This window comes from Cetorhinus maximus, chromosome 1 (assembly GCF_964194155.1).
Source record: "Cetorhinus maximus chromosome 1, sCetMax3.hap1.1, whole genome shotgun sequence".
In the NCBI taxonomy this organism is placed as follows: Eukaryota; Metazoa; Chordata; class Chondrichthyes; order Lamniformes; family Cetorhinidae; genus Cetorhinus; species Cetorhinus maximus.
In genome coordinates, this window is record NC_135879.1 from 53,132,843 (window position 1) to 53,149,251 (window position 16,409).

The window sequence follows — 16,409 nt, forward strand, 5'->3', positions numbered from 1 at the left end:
AACATTCACACTCTCTCCTTCCTGCAACTGTGCTTTGCTCTGTGGCATTAGTCCACTCTGGAGAAAACTGTCCCAAAATTCTTCCATCTCCCTGTGTCAGAGTGCCTCTAACTCAAACTCCAGCTCAAATGCTCTGAGCTGAAGGGTCAAGCCAGGGACATGTACAGAAGATGGATTTGCTCTATACAGTGGTGCTGCCCATAAACTCCCTTACTGTTCTGGCACATACCTGTAAATTAAACTGCCAATTCTGATTTTCATTTATTAGTATTCATTTAGTTTGAGATATAATCTAGATTCCAAGTAATTGTATATTTAGATATATATCAATTTATCTGTAACTAATTAACTTTTGTTTTAACTTTATTATTTCCTTAACATCTATTTATAGATGTATGTCAGATCTAAACTTAATAAAATTCAGAACACTTTAATGTTAGCATTCTTAATTTTAAATTTTATCTTGCTAAATCTGATTAGTTAATATCAGCTATGACTAAGTCAATAATACTCTTGCCTCTAAGCCACAAGGTTCTGAGTTGAATACCACTCCAGGGCTTGAGAACAAAAATCAAGGCTGACACTCCAGTGTAGTATTGAGGGAGTACTGCGCTGTTGGAGGTGCTATTTTCCATTAAACAAATTCCCCCTTTGTCTGTTCAGGTGGCTGTAAGAGATCCCATGGTACTATTTTGAAGATGACCATGGGAGTTAACCTGGGTGTCCTGGCCAATATTTATCCCTCCATCAACATCACAGAAACAGATCATCTGGTCATTATTGTAACAGTGACTATGTTTCAGAAAAGTATTTAATAGGCTTTAAAGCATTTTGAGGCGTCTGGTGGTCAGAAGAGCAGTACATAAATGATTCTTCCTTTCTTATTAAAAGTTTAGGAGAATGGTAGTTTAGTCGTATACTCAAACATCCTTAAATCTGTATGTTTTGCAAAGTTTCATAAATTTCTAGTTTAATGTACTGGATTCAGAGTTTATGGCACAGTAATATTGGTTTATCTCTAGTTACCTTGAGGCAATGGCAGGTGTCTCACTTGAACTGCTGCTATTTTTGCTAATGGTGCCAATAAGATGCCAGGGAAGAATTTTTGGATTTTGACCTGGTAGCATTGAAGGAATAGTAAATATACCTCCAAGTCCAATATCCCAACTGGGTCAACTTTTCAATGAAGATCAAAGGATTTTTGGGGGGTAATGGTATCAAAGAATATAAAACAGCGATGAGCAAATTGGGTGAAGATACAGATCAGCCATGATCTAACTCAATGGCTGAAAAGACAAGGAGTTGAATGGCCAACTCCTATTCTTATGTACCCTAGTAAAGTTTTAATTGGGAACTTGGGGTGGGAATGGTGCTCCCATGATAATAATGCTGCTCTTGTCAAATGAAATAAGTCAAAGAAGGGAGGGGCTGTTGAAGTAAGCTTGGTGATTTGCTACAGTGCATCTTTTAGAGAGTACATACTGTAGCTGCAGTGCAACAGTGATAAGGGAGGTGGATTTTAAGTTTGGTGGTAAGAATTCTGACCAAACAAACAGCTCTGTCCTGGATGGTGTCAAGCTTGTGTGTTGGTGCAATAGAATACCCTGCATTCGCCTGGGGGGATTCAAACTGTCCTGAATTGAAGATGATGGAAGGGCCAGGATATGACAATATCCAGCTGCTGCCAGTTATTTAGGGTGACAGCCTTTTCATTAAGAAATGTTATGACAACACCCAGAGTGCACTCTCACTCTTCCAGAGTAGAGTTGGGGTAATCTCTGAGACCTGGTTCTGCTTGAAGAAAATCTGTTAGTTCCAGAGTTAAAAGGAGGTAGTTGAGTTGTTTAAAGAGGAAACTGTTAAAGTGATACAAACACTATATCTATCTGGCTATTCTATTCATTATAGAGATTCCATGCTACATGCATGCACCAGAGCAACTGGGATGATGTAAAGACAGTCAATTCTGAAGTATACAATCTTCTCTCCTTGCTCTTTTTTGGCCCTTTTGATTTTTTTTTTCAGGTCTTACTGAATTTCTAGTGCTAATATATGAGCTTGATCCCTTTCTCTTTAAACTATAACCCATCTCCAACTTTTCTTTCCCCTCAAATTATTGAACTTCCAAATCTGTGCCCATCTCTCTAATCAGGCTACCGTCCCTATCACAGCTCTGAAAAAGCCCTAACCAAAGTCACAACTCATGTTCCTTGTGACTCCACCAATGATAAATCGTCAATCCTCAATCTTCTCTGCAGCTTTTAACATGGTTGACCTCCCATGCTTCTCTAATGCTTCTTTTCCATTATCCAGCTCGATGAGACTGCCCCTTTTTAGGTCCACTTTTACTAATCCAATCCCAACCAGCATTTTCTTCTCTTCTCACCACTACACTTTTACCACCAAGCCTCCAGGGAACTCTCCTTGGCCCCCTTGTTCCTTACCTACAATCTGCCCCTTTCTGATGGCACAAGGTCAGCTTCCCAATTCCTTTGGCTGGCCACTTTTGCATCCACTCTTCTTCAGTGTTCTAGGCTTCACACACTAAGATTCTCTTGATAAATCCTTCTCTTCATATTGTTATTCTCCTTTAAAGGCCTTCTTATTCACCACTTTTACCCAGTGTTTAGATGCCCCTTTTAATATTTTATTCTTAGTCTGGGGGTCCATTTTGAGGTTATGCTTCTCTGAAGTGAGTTAGAGCATTTTGTGTCTATTTATACAGATGCAAGCTGCTGTTGTTGGAGTGGTCCTGCAATTCATAACCTAACTCCTCTCATTTCCTCATCTTCATCTTGACACTATTGTTGAAACTTTCAATTCGAGGGGGAGCTAAAACAGGCAATAGTGAATCAGGTACTAGTTGTACACCCAGCATAATATGGCTTTCATATCCAATATCTATCACTCAACCAACAGCACAAAAATCATCCAGTTACTTATCACTTCTTATCTGTGAAATCTTGCTCAGCTTATGAAAGGCTCTACATAATTTAAAAAAAAACTTGAAAGAAGTTACATTTAATGGGTGTGGCATCAAGGAGCCCAAGCATAACTGAAGTCAACGGGAATCAGCAGGAAAACTCTCCACTGATTGGACTCATGCCTGAAAAAGGAAAATGGTTGTTGGAGATCAATCAGCTCAGTCCCACTGCAGGAGTTCCTCAGGGTATTGTCTTAGGAGCAACCATCTTCAGCTAACAGACGAACGTATGAATTAGGAGCAGAAGTAGGTCATTTGCACTAAAGAGCCATATCAGGATGCATCATGGGATTATCCAGGCTTGGCCAAGTTGTGGATACAAGTTAAGTGCAGGTTAGAAAAAAAAAGCTAGAATGCATATGACCTTTTGGCCAGGCCCGGGAGCTGATGACTAGCCTATGGATCAGTCCACGATGTAGCTAAAGGATTGTGACCTTTGGGTCAGGATAAAATAAGTTGATGAATGGTCTATGAGTTATACTCTAATAAACTAATAGCTTGACCTCAGGGTCAAGATATGCAGAATGCTAGACACTGCAGTGAAACGTCAGGATAGATAAGCAAAGTACATATTTTGGAACATCATTTATACTAACAATCAGGTCATTCTGTGATTATTCTACAAATTCCTCCGGAACTGCAGTGGTGATGACAGAGGTGATGAACATGTCGTTCCGTGTTTATATTGTAAACTCATACGGAATTAAAGATGTAACAACTAGACATACAAGATAAGAACATTGCGGGTTAATGGTGCGATACCTAAAGGATTATGTAAATATCTGACAGAAACTGTGCAACTTCGAATTGCCTTTTAGAGCATTCTGAAGGAGCATTTCCCAGAAGTGCATACTTGCACGAAATAAAGAATTTCTGCTGAATCTACCTGCAGTCAACTGTGTTGAAGGTCTTTTAGATACTCCACAACAAGCCTGCTCCACCTTTCAATAAGGTTATGGCTGATCTGACTGTGGCCCCAAGTCCACATCCCACTTATCCCCAATAACCTTTGCTTCATCAATGACATTCCTTCCACCAAAGTCAGAAATGGGGATGTTTGCTGATGATTGCACAGTGTTCAATACCATTTGCCACTCCTCATATTGAAGCAGTCCATGTCCATATGCAGCAAGACCTGGACAATATTCAGGCTTGGGGTAATAAGTGGCAAGCTACATTCACACCACACAAGTACTAGGCAATGACCATCTCCAACAAGAGACAATATAAACCATCTCCCCTTGACATTCAATGACATAGCTATTACAATGACATGACATGACATCACTGAACTCCCCCCTCCGCCACTATCAACATCCCGGGGGTTACCATCAACCAGAAACTGAACTGGACCAGGCATATAAACACTGTGGCTACAAGAGTCAGTCAGAGGCTAGGAATCGTGCGACGAGTAACTTCCCTCCTGACTCCCCAAAGCCTGTCCACAAGGCACAAGTCAGGATTGTGATGGAATACTCCCCACTTGCTTGGATGAGCTCCCACAACACTCAAGAAGCTTGACGCCATTCAGGATAAAATAACCCCCTTGATAGGTACCTCATCCTTTACCTTCAACATCCACTCCCTCCATCAGAAATGCAGAGTGGCAGCAGTGTGTACAATCTACAAGATACACCGCAGCACTTTCCAAACCCACGACCACTACCACAGAGAAAGACAAGGGCTGCAGGTGCATAGGAACACCATCACCTGCAAGTTCCCCACCGAGCCCACACGATCCTGACTTGGATTATATTGCCACTCCTTCACTGTCACGGGATCAAAATCCTGGAACTCCCTTCCGACCACCACATGGGCTGCAGCAGTTCAAAAAGGCTGCTCACCACCGCATTCTTGAAAGAATAAAACAAGCCCTCTTCACTGGAATAAACTGAATATTTTAGTGTTATACCATCTGGCAAATTTTATTAACGGCTCCTTTCACTGAATGCTCACCTGTCTGATGAAGTGTCTTCAGATGATGAGCTTGCATTGTCTTCACTGTCTTCTTCATCAGCTGCAACATCTTGTAACGTAACATCAACCCACGGGAATTCACTACTCTGGCCTAACTGCTTGCCTTGTGTATGCTCTGGGTCCTGGCATATCAATTGTGATCTTTTAAAAGATAAAGTCTCCAGCTGAGCAGACACTGAAACCTCCATCTCTTGATCACCAGTGACTGGGGCAGGACTGACTAATGTAATATCACACTTCTCAGAGGTGTCAACTTCACTTGATTTAACAGCATCCAAATTTCCTTGCGCAATAGATGTTGCCAGAGTTACACAAGGCACTACATTACCATTAACTTCACTCGCAATGCACTGTGGAGATGTAACACCCAGTTCATGCTGAGCTTTAGAATCTGTCTGTTTTATCACGCCAACTTCAGAGACAGCCATCAGGGATTCACTTTTACACACTTGAGTGCACAATTCTGCTGCTGGCAGCGCATATTGTTTGGCAGCCAAATTATTATTGCTTTCCATCAAAAAACTGCCCTCAGAGATCACTTTCTTCTCAGCTGTGTCTGTCTGGAGACAGAGCTGAATTTCTTTATCTCCTCTTTGGTCTGTCATACTTCCTCAAAATCAAACCTGAAAAGACAAAGGAAAGGATTCAAAATGCAAACATGAATGACACAGCATTATTTACAAGAAGTCTTAATTCAGTAAAAACATAAATAGAAGCAAGAGTAGACCATTCAGCCCCTTTAGCCTGCTCCCACATTCAATAAAACCATGGCTGATCAACTACCTCAACTCCACTTTCCTGCCCACACCCCATATCCCTCAAGTTCCTTAGATTAAAAAAAATCTATTGATGCCTGTCTTGAATAAACTCAATGATGAAGCATCCACAACCACCCTGTCCCATGTTCTGTATCCCCAGCTAGGGGAAACAACCTCTCAGTGAGTACTGTGTAAAGCCCCTTCAGAATCTCCGATGTGTCACAGACAGGATTGTGTGTGCTTTCTTACTGACCATGATCAATGTATTTTGTATGTGAGGTGCATGTATATTTTCTTGCAAGAGTGGTTGTCCCAATTTAAATAATCCCAGCAGCAAGATTTATGGTGAGTTTAAAAATAAAGGAGGTTATTTATGGCAGGATGTGACGAGGGGTCAGTGCTGGTACCTCAACTTTTTAAAATTTATATAAATGACTTCGACCAAAGGAATGGTTGCTAAGTTGACTGACAACAAAGATAGGTAGGAAAGTAAATTGTGAAGAGGATGGAAGGGGGCTACAAAGTGACATAGATAGGTTAAGTGAGTGGACAAATTTCTGGCAAATGGAGTATAATGTGGGAAAATGTGAAACATTCATCTTGGCAGGAAAAAAAGCTTATTATTTAAATGGTGAGAGATTGTAGAGCTCATTTCAGAGGGATCCAGGTGTCCTAGTGCATTAATCACAAAAGGTTAGTCTGCAGGTACAGCAAGTAATTAGGAAAGCTAATAGAATGTTATCATTTATTGTGAGGGGAATTAATTACAAAAGTAGGGATAAAAGTAAAAAACTGCAGATGCTGGAAATCCAAAACAAAAATAAAAATACCTTGAAAAACTCAGCAGGTCTGACAGCATCTGCGGAGAGGAACACAGTTAACGTTGAGTCCGTAGGACTCTTCAACAGAATTAAGGAAAAATAGAAAAAAGGTGAAATATAAGCTGGTTGAGAGGTGGGGGGGGGGGGGGGGGGGGGTGGGACAGGTAGAGCTAGATAGAGGGCCAGTGATAGGTGGAGATAGCCAAAAGATGTCATAGACTAAAGGACAAAGGGGTGTTGAAGGTGGTGATATTATCTAAGGAATGTGCTAATAGGTGACATTAAGGGTAGAAAGCAGGACGAGCAAGGTACAGATAGCCCTAGTGGGGGTGGGGTGGGGGGAAGGGATCGAAATAGGCTAAAAGGTAGAGGTAAAACAATGGATGGAAATACATTTAAAAAGAATGGAAATAGGTGGGAAAAGAAAAATCTATATAAATTATTGGAAAAAAGGGGGATTGGAAAGGGGGTGGGGATGGAGGAGAGAATTCATGATCTAAAATTGTTGAACTCAATATTCAGTCCGGAAGGCTGTAAAGTGCCTAGTCGGAAGATGAGGTGCTGTTCCTCCAGTTTGCGTTGAGCTTCACTGGAACAATGCAGCATGCCAAGGACGGACATGTGGGCATGAGAACAGGGTGGAGTGTTGAAATCGCAAGCAACAGGGAGGTCTGGGTCATGCTTGCGGACAGACCGAAGGTGTTCCGCAAAGCGGTCACCCAGTCTGCGTTTGGTCTCTCCAATGTAGAGGAAACTGCATTGGGAGCAGCAAATGCAGTAGACTAAATTGAGGGAAGTGCAAGTGAAATGCTGCTTCACTTGAAAGGAGTGTTTGGGCCCTTGGATGGTGAGGAGAGGGGAAGTAAAGGGGCAGGTGTTGCGCCTTCTGCGGTTGCATGGGAAGGTGCCATGGGAGGGGGTTGAGGTGTAGGGGGTGATGGAGGAGTGGACCCGGAGGGAACGATCCCTGCAGAATGCCGCCAGGTGGGGGTGAAGGGAAAATGTGTTGGGTGGTGGCATCATGCTGGAGTTGGCAGAAATGGCGGAGGATGATCCTTTGAATGCGGAGGCTGGTGGGGTGATAAGCAAGGACAAGGGGGACCCTATCATGGTTCTGGGAAGGAGGAAGGTGTGAGGGCGGATGCGCGGGAGATGGGCCGGACACGGCTGAGGGCCCTGTCAACCACCGTGGGTGGAAAACCTCGGTTAAGGAAGAAGGAGGACATGTCAGAGGAACTGTTTTTGAAGGTAGCATCATCAGAACAGATGCGACGGAGGCGAAGGAACTGAGAGAATGGGATGGAGTCCTTACAGGAAGCGGGGTGTGAGGAGCTGTAGTCGAGGTAGCTGTGGGAGTCGGTAGGCTTGTAATGAATATTGGTGGACCGTCTATCACCAGAAATTGAGACAGAGAGGTCAAGGAAGGGAAGGGGAGCGTCAGAGGCTTTCTAAATAACGGTGGTTGACAGGGCCCTCAGCCATGTCCGGCCCATCTCCAGCGCATCAGCCCTCACACCTTCCTCTCCCTCCCAGAACCATGATAGGGTCCCCCTTGTCCTCACTTATCACCCCACCAGTCTCCGCATTCAAAGGATCATCCTCCGCCATTTCCGCCAACTCCAGCATGTTGACACCACCAAACACATCTTCCCTTCACCCCCCCGGCGGCATTCCGCAGGGATCATTCCCTCCGGGTCCACTCCTCCATCACCCCCTACACCTCAACCCCCTCCCATGGCACCTTCCCATGCAACCGCAGAAGGTGCAACACCTGCCCCTTTACTTCCCCTCTCCTCACTGTCCAAGGGCCCAAACATTCCTTTCAAGTGAAGCAGCATTTCACTTGCACTTCCCTCAATTTAGTCTACTGCATGCGCTGCTCCCAATGCGGTTTCCTCTACATTGGAGAGACCAAACGCAGACTGGGTGACCGCTTTGCGGAACACCTTCGGTCTGTCTGCAAGCATGACCCAGACCTCCCTGTCGCTTGCCATTTCAACACTCCACCCAGCTCTCATGCCCACATGTCCCTCCTTGGCCTGCTGCACTGTTCCAGTGAAGCTCAACGCAAACTCGAGGAACAGCACCTCATCTTTCGACTAGGCACCTTACAGCCTTCCGGACTGAATATTGAGTTCAATTTTAGATCATGAGCACTTTCCTCCATCCCCACCCCCTTTCCAATCCCCCTTTTTTCCAATAATTTATATAGATTTTTCTTTTCCCACCTATTTCCATTCTTTTTAAATGTATTTCCATCCACTGTTTTACCTCTACCTTTTAGCCTATTTCGATCCCTTCCCCTCACCCCACCCCCACTAGGGCTATCTGTACCTTGCTCGTCCTGCTTTCTACCCTTAATGTCACCTATTAGCACATTCCTTAGATAATATCACCACCTTCAACACCCCTTTGTCCTTTAGTCTATGACATCTTTTGGCTATCTCCACCTATCACTGGCCCTCTATCCAGCTCTACCTGTCCCACCCCCAACTTAAACCAGCTTATATTTCACCTCTTTTCTATTTTTCCTTAGTTCTATTGAAGAGTCATACGGACTCGAAACGTTAACTGTGCTCCTCTCTGCAGATGCTGTCAGACCCACAAAAGTAGGGAGGTTATGCTTCAGCTGTACAGGGCATTGCTGAGATCATATCTGGAAAGATGTAAATGCATTAGAAGCAGTTCAGAGAAGGTTTGCTAGACTAATGCCAGGGATGGGCAAGTTGACTTATGGGGAAAGACTGGACAGGTTAGGCTTGTATCCACTAGAGTTTAGAAGAGTAAGAGACAACTTAATTGAAACCTTTAAGATCCTGAGGGGTCTTGACAGGGTGGATGTGGAGAGGATATTTCCTCTTGTGTTAAAATCTAGAGCTAGGGGTCGCTCATTTAGGACAAAGAGGAGAAATTATTTCTCTCAGAGGGTAGTGAGTCTTTGGAGCTCTCTTCCTCAAAAGGCAGTAGAAGGAGAGTCTTTGAACATTTTTAAGGCAGAGCTAGATAGATTCTTGATTAACAAGGGGGTGAAAGGTTTCCAGGGGTAGGCAGGAATGTGGGGTTGAGGTTACATTCACACCAGCCATGATCTTATTGAATGGCGAAGCAGGCTCACAGGGCCGAGTGGCCTACTCCTGCTTCTAATTCGTATGACTCATGCCTGTGACCCATTAAAAATCCAAAATCCTTTTCCAAATAAGGTGGGTGGCCAGGTCAATTATACATCCTGTGTGATGACTTTCACACCTTGAGAGTTTGAGATAGCTAGCTGTATTCGAATGACACATTCAATTAACATATTGAATTAATTTCAGGGAAAACGTATCGAGTCAACATCGGTCTGGAATATTCCTTTTGTTCCTCCTTGATACAGGGGAGTGTTTCAATCCACAAGAGAAGTCAGGTGATTCTCAGGCTGCCATCTTTTTTTTAACCTTTTGTGGTTTTTAAAAATATAAAAGTATTGACAGAGTTCATAATATGCTGGAGCATGATATATGCTTCAAGGAGATCAGCTCTCAATCTTTTCATCTCAACAGTAATGGCCCAATTTGTTCAGGCTCTCATCATAGAACAGCCCTCCTATACCAGGGGCCAGTATAGTGAGCCTTTGCTGTACTGCCTCCAAGCAGGAGATAGAGATCAAAACTGAGCACAGTATTCCAGGGATGACTTCACCAAATTCGCCAATTACAATAAGACGTTATTATTCTTGATTGCAAAAGGATTGGAGTACAAGGTCAACATGCCATTTGCCTTCCGAATTGCTTGCTGTGCCTACATGCTAACTTTATGTTGCCTGTACCAGTACGCCCACATCGCCTTGAACAACATTTCAAAGTTTCACACCTTTATGAACAATATTCCACTTTTCTATTCTGACAACCAAAGGAAATGACCTCGTGCTTTCCCACATTATATTCCATCTGCCACTGTATTGGCCACTTACTTAGCCTACCTATATCTCGTCAGACAGTGTGTCCACCTCACAGCTTACATTCTTACCTAACTTTGTATCCACAACCAACTTGGAAACATTACTCTTGGTCTCCTCATCTAAGTGACAAAATAGATTATAAATTTCTAAAGTCCCAGCACTGATCCTTGCAGCACTAGCCACAGCCTGCCACTATTCCTACACTGCTTCCTCTGTTAACTAATGCTCCATCCATGCTAATGTATTACCCCAGCTCCATGAGGCCTTATCTTTAAACTGAAGATAAGCTTTTGTATAACACATTATCTAATTTGGAAATCCAAGTATACGGCATCTACCAGTTGTCCTTCATCTACATCCTCAAAAAACACAAATACGCTGGTCAAACATGATTTCCCTTTCATAAATCCATGTCACTTTGTCTGATCATTCTAGGATTTAAGTGCATTTTTAAATGCTTCCTTGATAATAGATTTCAGCATTTTCCTGATGACTGATGTCAGGTTAATTGGTCCTTAGTTCCCAGTTTTCTATCTTGCTTTTTTTTTTGAATAGGGGTGTTACTTTTAGTAACTTGCAATCTGCTCGGACAATTCTAGAATCTAGGGAATTTTGGAAAATCATAGCTGCAGAGATAGTGGATGCTCTGGTTACCCCTTTTAGGACATTAGAATGTAACCTTCAGGTCCGAGGGATTTGTTGGCGTTTATTCCTTAAGTTTCTCAAGTTCTTTTGCTCTGTTGATATTAATTACCTCAAGCTCCTGAAACTTATTAGTCCTAATCCTAGTATGTAATTTGTGTCTTCTATTGTGAAGACAGACAATATATTTGTTCAATATCTCTGCCATTTCATCATTCCCTATGATAATTTCTCCTGTCTCTGCTTTTTATGTGCTTGTAAAAGCTCTTACAACCCACTTTTATATTCCTGGTTAGTTTATTCCCATTTTATTTTTTTCCTTGTTGAAATCAGCTTTCGGTTGCCTTTTGCTGGTTTCTAATACACTCCCAATCTTCAGGCTTACTACTCTTTCCAACCTTCTCTGACGTCTGTGTTTATGCATCCACCATGAAGAAATAATTATTTGTGTAACCTCACTTATTTTACAAACCACAGGTAAAATGAAACCAAAAAGTTATGTACTGCATCACAATGAGCATTCGATGTTGGATCACCCAATTAAGCTTTAAATCAATATCTTTAAAATGTCCCACGGTGCTTATAAAATAACTTATGACAGCAAGCCACATAAGGAGATATTATGGATGACCAAAAGTTAAGTCAAAGTGAAAGGTTTTAAGGAGTGTATTAAAAGGAGGAACGCAAGTTTAGAGAGGCAAAGAGATTTAGTAAGGAATTCCAGAGTCCAGGCAGCTGAAGCCATAGCCACATGGAGTGATGAACAACGTGGATACTTAGCAGGCCAGGCTTAAGGGAGTGCAGATAACTTTGTGGATGTGGGACTGGAGGAGATTACAGAGATAGTGGGGAGCCAGGACTTGGAAGGATTGGACAACAAGGATGAGAGTTTAAAAAATTGAGACAATGCTTAACCAGCATCCAGTGGAGATTAGCAAACAGAATTTATGAACAGAATTTGATGCTGGTTTGGACAGGAGCAGCAGAGTTTTAGATAGCCAAGCTTACAGAGGGCAGAATGAGGGGGCTGGCCAGCAGTATGTTAGAATAGTCAAGTCTAGTGGTAACAAAGGTATGGATGAGGTTTCAGCAACAGAAGCGCAGAGGCAGGCGACCTTACGCACTTGGAAATAGGCAGTCTTAGTGATAGCAGGAATACGTGGTTGGAAACACATCTTGGGGTCAAATATGACACCGAGGATGAAAACAGCCTGCTTTAGCCTCCAGACAGGTGCAAGGGAGAGAGGTGGAGTTGGTGATTAGGGAATGGAGTTGGTAGCAAGAGCCAAAGACTATGGCTTTGGTCTTCATGATACTTAATTGGGGGAAATTGCTGTTCACTCAGTACTGAATGTCGCATCAGCAGTCCGATAATTTAGAAACAGTGGGGGAAATCAAGAGAGGTAGTGATGTAAAATTGGGTGCCATCAGCATATATGTGAAAATTAACATCCTGAAGGGCAGCATTAGATGTGAAAGAGGAGGTAGTTAAGGACAGATCGTTGGGGGGAGACCAGAGGTGACAATGCAAGAATGGGAAGAGAAGCTATTGATGGCAATTCTCTGACTACGATTAGATAGCTCAAAATGGAACCAGGTAGACAACAGGGGAGAGGTGTTGCAGTGATCAACTCTATCAAAGGTGGCAGACAGTTTGATAAGGAGAGGTGGGATAGCCTGCCTTGGGCAGTCACATAAGATGTCATTTGTGATTTTAATAAGTGCTTCAGTACTGTCAGCATCAGAAACCTGATTGGAGGAATTCAAACTAGGAGTTTGGGAAAAATGGATACAAATTTGGGTGACAACTCATTCAAAGACCCTTAGAGTTCAGGGAGCTGCAATGAAGGTCTTTCCAGGGGAAGCAGCCAGGATGAGAGAGTGTAGTAGTTTTAACAGGGACAAGGGCCTCAAAGGTTGAGGTGAGGGTGTGGGTGAGCAAATTAGTAGCTGCAGAAATCAGAAATGGCAAGGTGAATGCAGGGCCATGTGTACCATCTGCAAAATACACTGCAGCAACTTGCCAAGCTTCCTTCCACCTTCCAAACCCCTCAACTTTACTACCTAGAAAAGCAAGGACAGCAGAACACCACCAGTCAGTTCTCTTCCAAGTCTCACACAATCCTAACTTGGAACTATGTTGCCATTCCTTCATTGGCACTGGGTCAAAATCCTGGAATGCCCTCCCCTACAGCACTGTGGGTATATCTACACCACATATTGCAGCAGTTCAAGGCAGCAGCTCATCACCTTCCCAAGAGAAGTTGGGGATGAGCAACACATGCTGGCCTTACCGGCAACACTTACATCACACGAAGAGAGATTTGCATTTATGTAGCCCTTTTGACAACCACCAGATCTCAAAGCACTTTTACAACTTTAAGGGTGTAGTCGCTATTGGGACGTAGGAAATGCAGCAGTCAATTTGAACAAAACAAACTCCCACAAACAACAGGATAATGACCAGATAATATGTTTTTGTGATGTTGATCGAGGGATTAATATTGGCCAGGACACCAGTGATGATTTCCCTTCCCTTTTTCAAAATAAAGCTATGGGATCCTTTACATCCAGCAGTTGGTTCAACATCTCATCCAAAAGACAGCACCTCAAACAGTATAGCACTCCCTCAGTACCGTGTTGGAGTGTCAGCCCAGATGTTTGTGCTCACTCCGTCAGTACCATGTTGGAGTGTCAGCCCAGATGTTTGTGCTCACTCCCTCAGTACCGTATTGGAGTATCGACCAAGATTTTTGGAACACCTTGTGACTCACAGGCGAGTGTTACCAACTGAGCCACAGCTAACACAGATGAACGAATAAAGCAATAAAATCTGCCATACTTCTCAATCTTTTTCTCTACCTCGAACGTTCAACCAATCAAATACACGTACTACTAAAAAGAAAATTTTGGTACTTCTATTTTAATCAGAAACTTGAGAAGGAACAGGAGTGCCCTCAAGGTGGGATTGGCGAAGGAGAAACCTCAATAATACTGGGTTGAACTCTAGTCATTCAAAAAAGATAAGTGGAAATGAAACAGCGTGTACCACGCCACTGATGATTGAGCTTTTTATTAAGTATAGCTGGAGCAGCATGTACAAATAAACCCCACTAGGACAGCAACGTGCTTACCAATTAAAAGCAATGGGAAAGTCTTACTCTCGCTGCTCAGTGTATAAATAAGGCGTAAGAAACATGATCTGACGGAGTATAGCTGTAAAGACATGGGCACCGCGGAATGAGAATCACTGAGCCGGCCTGGCTACAATGTTGCCCCTGTAACGAAATAACAACTTACCCGGGATTCCCGCCACCGCCAGCGCCAGCTCCAACTCCAGCTCCGGGAACACGCGCTGTCGCATATTATGACGTCACCCTCCGTCGCGGAAGAATGACATAAACGACGAGAGCAGCCAATCGCTGGTGGTGCCATTGCAGAGAGCTGGGCATTTCCAACAACCTCTCCAAGTGAATGCTGATAAGATGAATATGTTTTTGAAGTAAGAGACGTGCAAATTGCTTTCACCCTAAAATAGCATATGTTCTTGAAAAAAAACTGGAAGAATGTGAAGACGTTAAAATTAAAAGTTACGAGTAATCAATGGAATGCTATGAAGCTAAATCTGTACACATAGATCAACTATTGGCTCCTGTTCAGTTTTGGTTTGTAACTCTTTTAGAGTCAACCAATTAAAAGTTTTGGTTTGTATGGTCTGACGGTCTAAATGGCCCAACCATCTTCAGCTGCTTCATCAATGAGCTTCTCTCCACCATGAGGTCAGAAGTTTACTGATGATTGCACAATGTTCAGCACCATTTACGACTCCTCAGATACTGAAGCAGCCCATGTCCAAATGCAGCAAGACCTGGACAATATCCAGGCATGGGCGTCACACAAGTGCCAGGCAATGACTATCTCCAGCAAGAGAGAATCTAACCATCACCCCTTGACATTCAATGGCATTACCATCACTGAATCTCCAACTATCAATATTCTGAGGGTTACCAGTGACCAAGAACTGAACTGGACTAGTCATATAAAGACTGTGGCAATAAAAGCAGGTCAGAGGCTGGGAATTCTGCTGAGAGTAACTCAATTCCTGACTCTCTAAAGTCAGTTCACCATCTACAAGATGCAGTCAGGAACCATTTGCCTGGATGAGTGCAGATCCAACAACACTCAAGAAGCCTGGCACCGTCCAGGACAAAGCAGTCCGCTTGATTGACACCCCATCCGCCTCCTTCAGCATTCACTCCCTCCACCACCAATGCACAGTGGCAGCAATGTGCACCATCTACCAGATGCACTGCAGCAACTCCCACAACCTTCCCACATCTTCTTTCCATTTCTTTGCATGCACAGGCCTTCACGTTAAAGGTTACCTGCACCCATTCTCAACAAGGTCCCATCCGACAGCACCTTCCAAACCCACCACCTCTACCACTTAGTAGGACAAGGGCAGGGGATGCATGGGAACACCACCACCTGCAATTTCCCCTCCAAATCATATACCATCCTGACTTGGAACTATATTCCTCACTGTCACTGGGTCAAAATCCTAGAACTTCCTGACAGCACTGCAGGTGTACCTATATCAAACGGACTGGAGCATTCAAGAAGGCAACTCACCATCACCTCAAGGGCAACTAGGGATGGACAATAAATGCTGGCTCAGCCAGTGAAGCCCACACAGCCTGAACAAAAAAAAGGATGTTCGAGAATCTAGAACTAGTGGTCACTGTTTAAAAATCAGGGGCCGCTCATTTAAGACAGAGGCGAAGAGAAATTTTTTCTCAGAGTTTTGAGTCTTTAGAACTCCTTTCTCAAAAGGCAGTGGAAACAGAGTCTTTGAATATTTTTAAGGCAGAGCTAGATAGATTAACAAGGGGATGTAATGTTATTGGGGGTAGGCAGGAATGTTGGGATAAGGTTACAATCAGAACAACCATGATCTTATTGAATGGCAGAGCAGGAGCAGGCTCGAAGGGCCGAGTGGCCTACTCCTAATTCATATGTTCACATGTTCTATGTCTATGCATAAACAAGGCTACCTTCGTAACATTGCTTGCTTCTGGCCTTACCTTAGCACCTGCATCACTGAAACACTTATCCGTGCATTTGGTATACTTTGATTTCTCCCTTGTCACCCTTTCCAATCTTCTATCCTCTGCTCTCCATAAATGTCAACTTGTCCAAAACCCACTTGCCTATATCATGTTCATAACTCCTGCCCACTCTGACCTATCCTGGGTCCTAATCACCTAAAAATAAAATCATTTTCAATCCTA

The 16,409-nt window shown here is 43.3% G+C and overlaps 1 protein-coding gene across 1 annotated transcript in view; it reads right to left on the reverse strand.

The window, feature by feature from the left end:
• Positions 1-14,501, reverse strand: part of naf1 (nuclear assembly factor 1 homolog (S. cerevisiae)) — a 282,046-nt gene extending 267,545 nt beyond the window's left edge. The window contains exons 1-2 of the mRNA XM_078540728.1: positions 14,419-14,501; positions 4,940-5,583 (exon numbers count right to left, since the gene is read on the reverse strand). Of these exons, the coding sequence (XP_078396854.1) occupies positions 4,940-5,565 (626 nt within the window). The 5' untranslated portion in view covers positions 5,566-5,583; positions 14,419-14,501. The remainder of the gene's footprint in view (positions 1-4,939; positions 5,584-14,418) is intronic.
• Between the last annotated feature and the right edge of the window lie 1,908 nt (positions 14,502-16,409).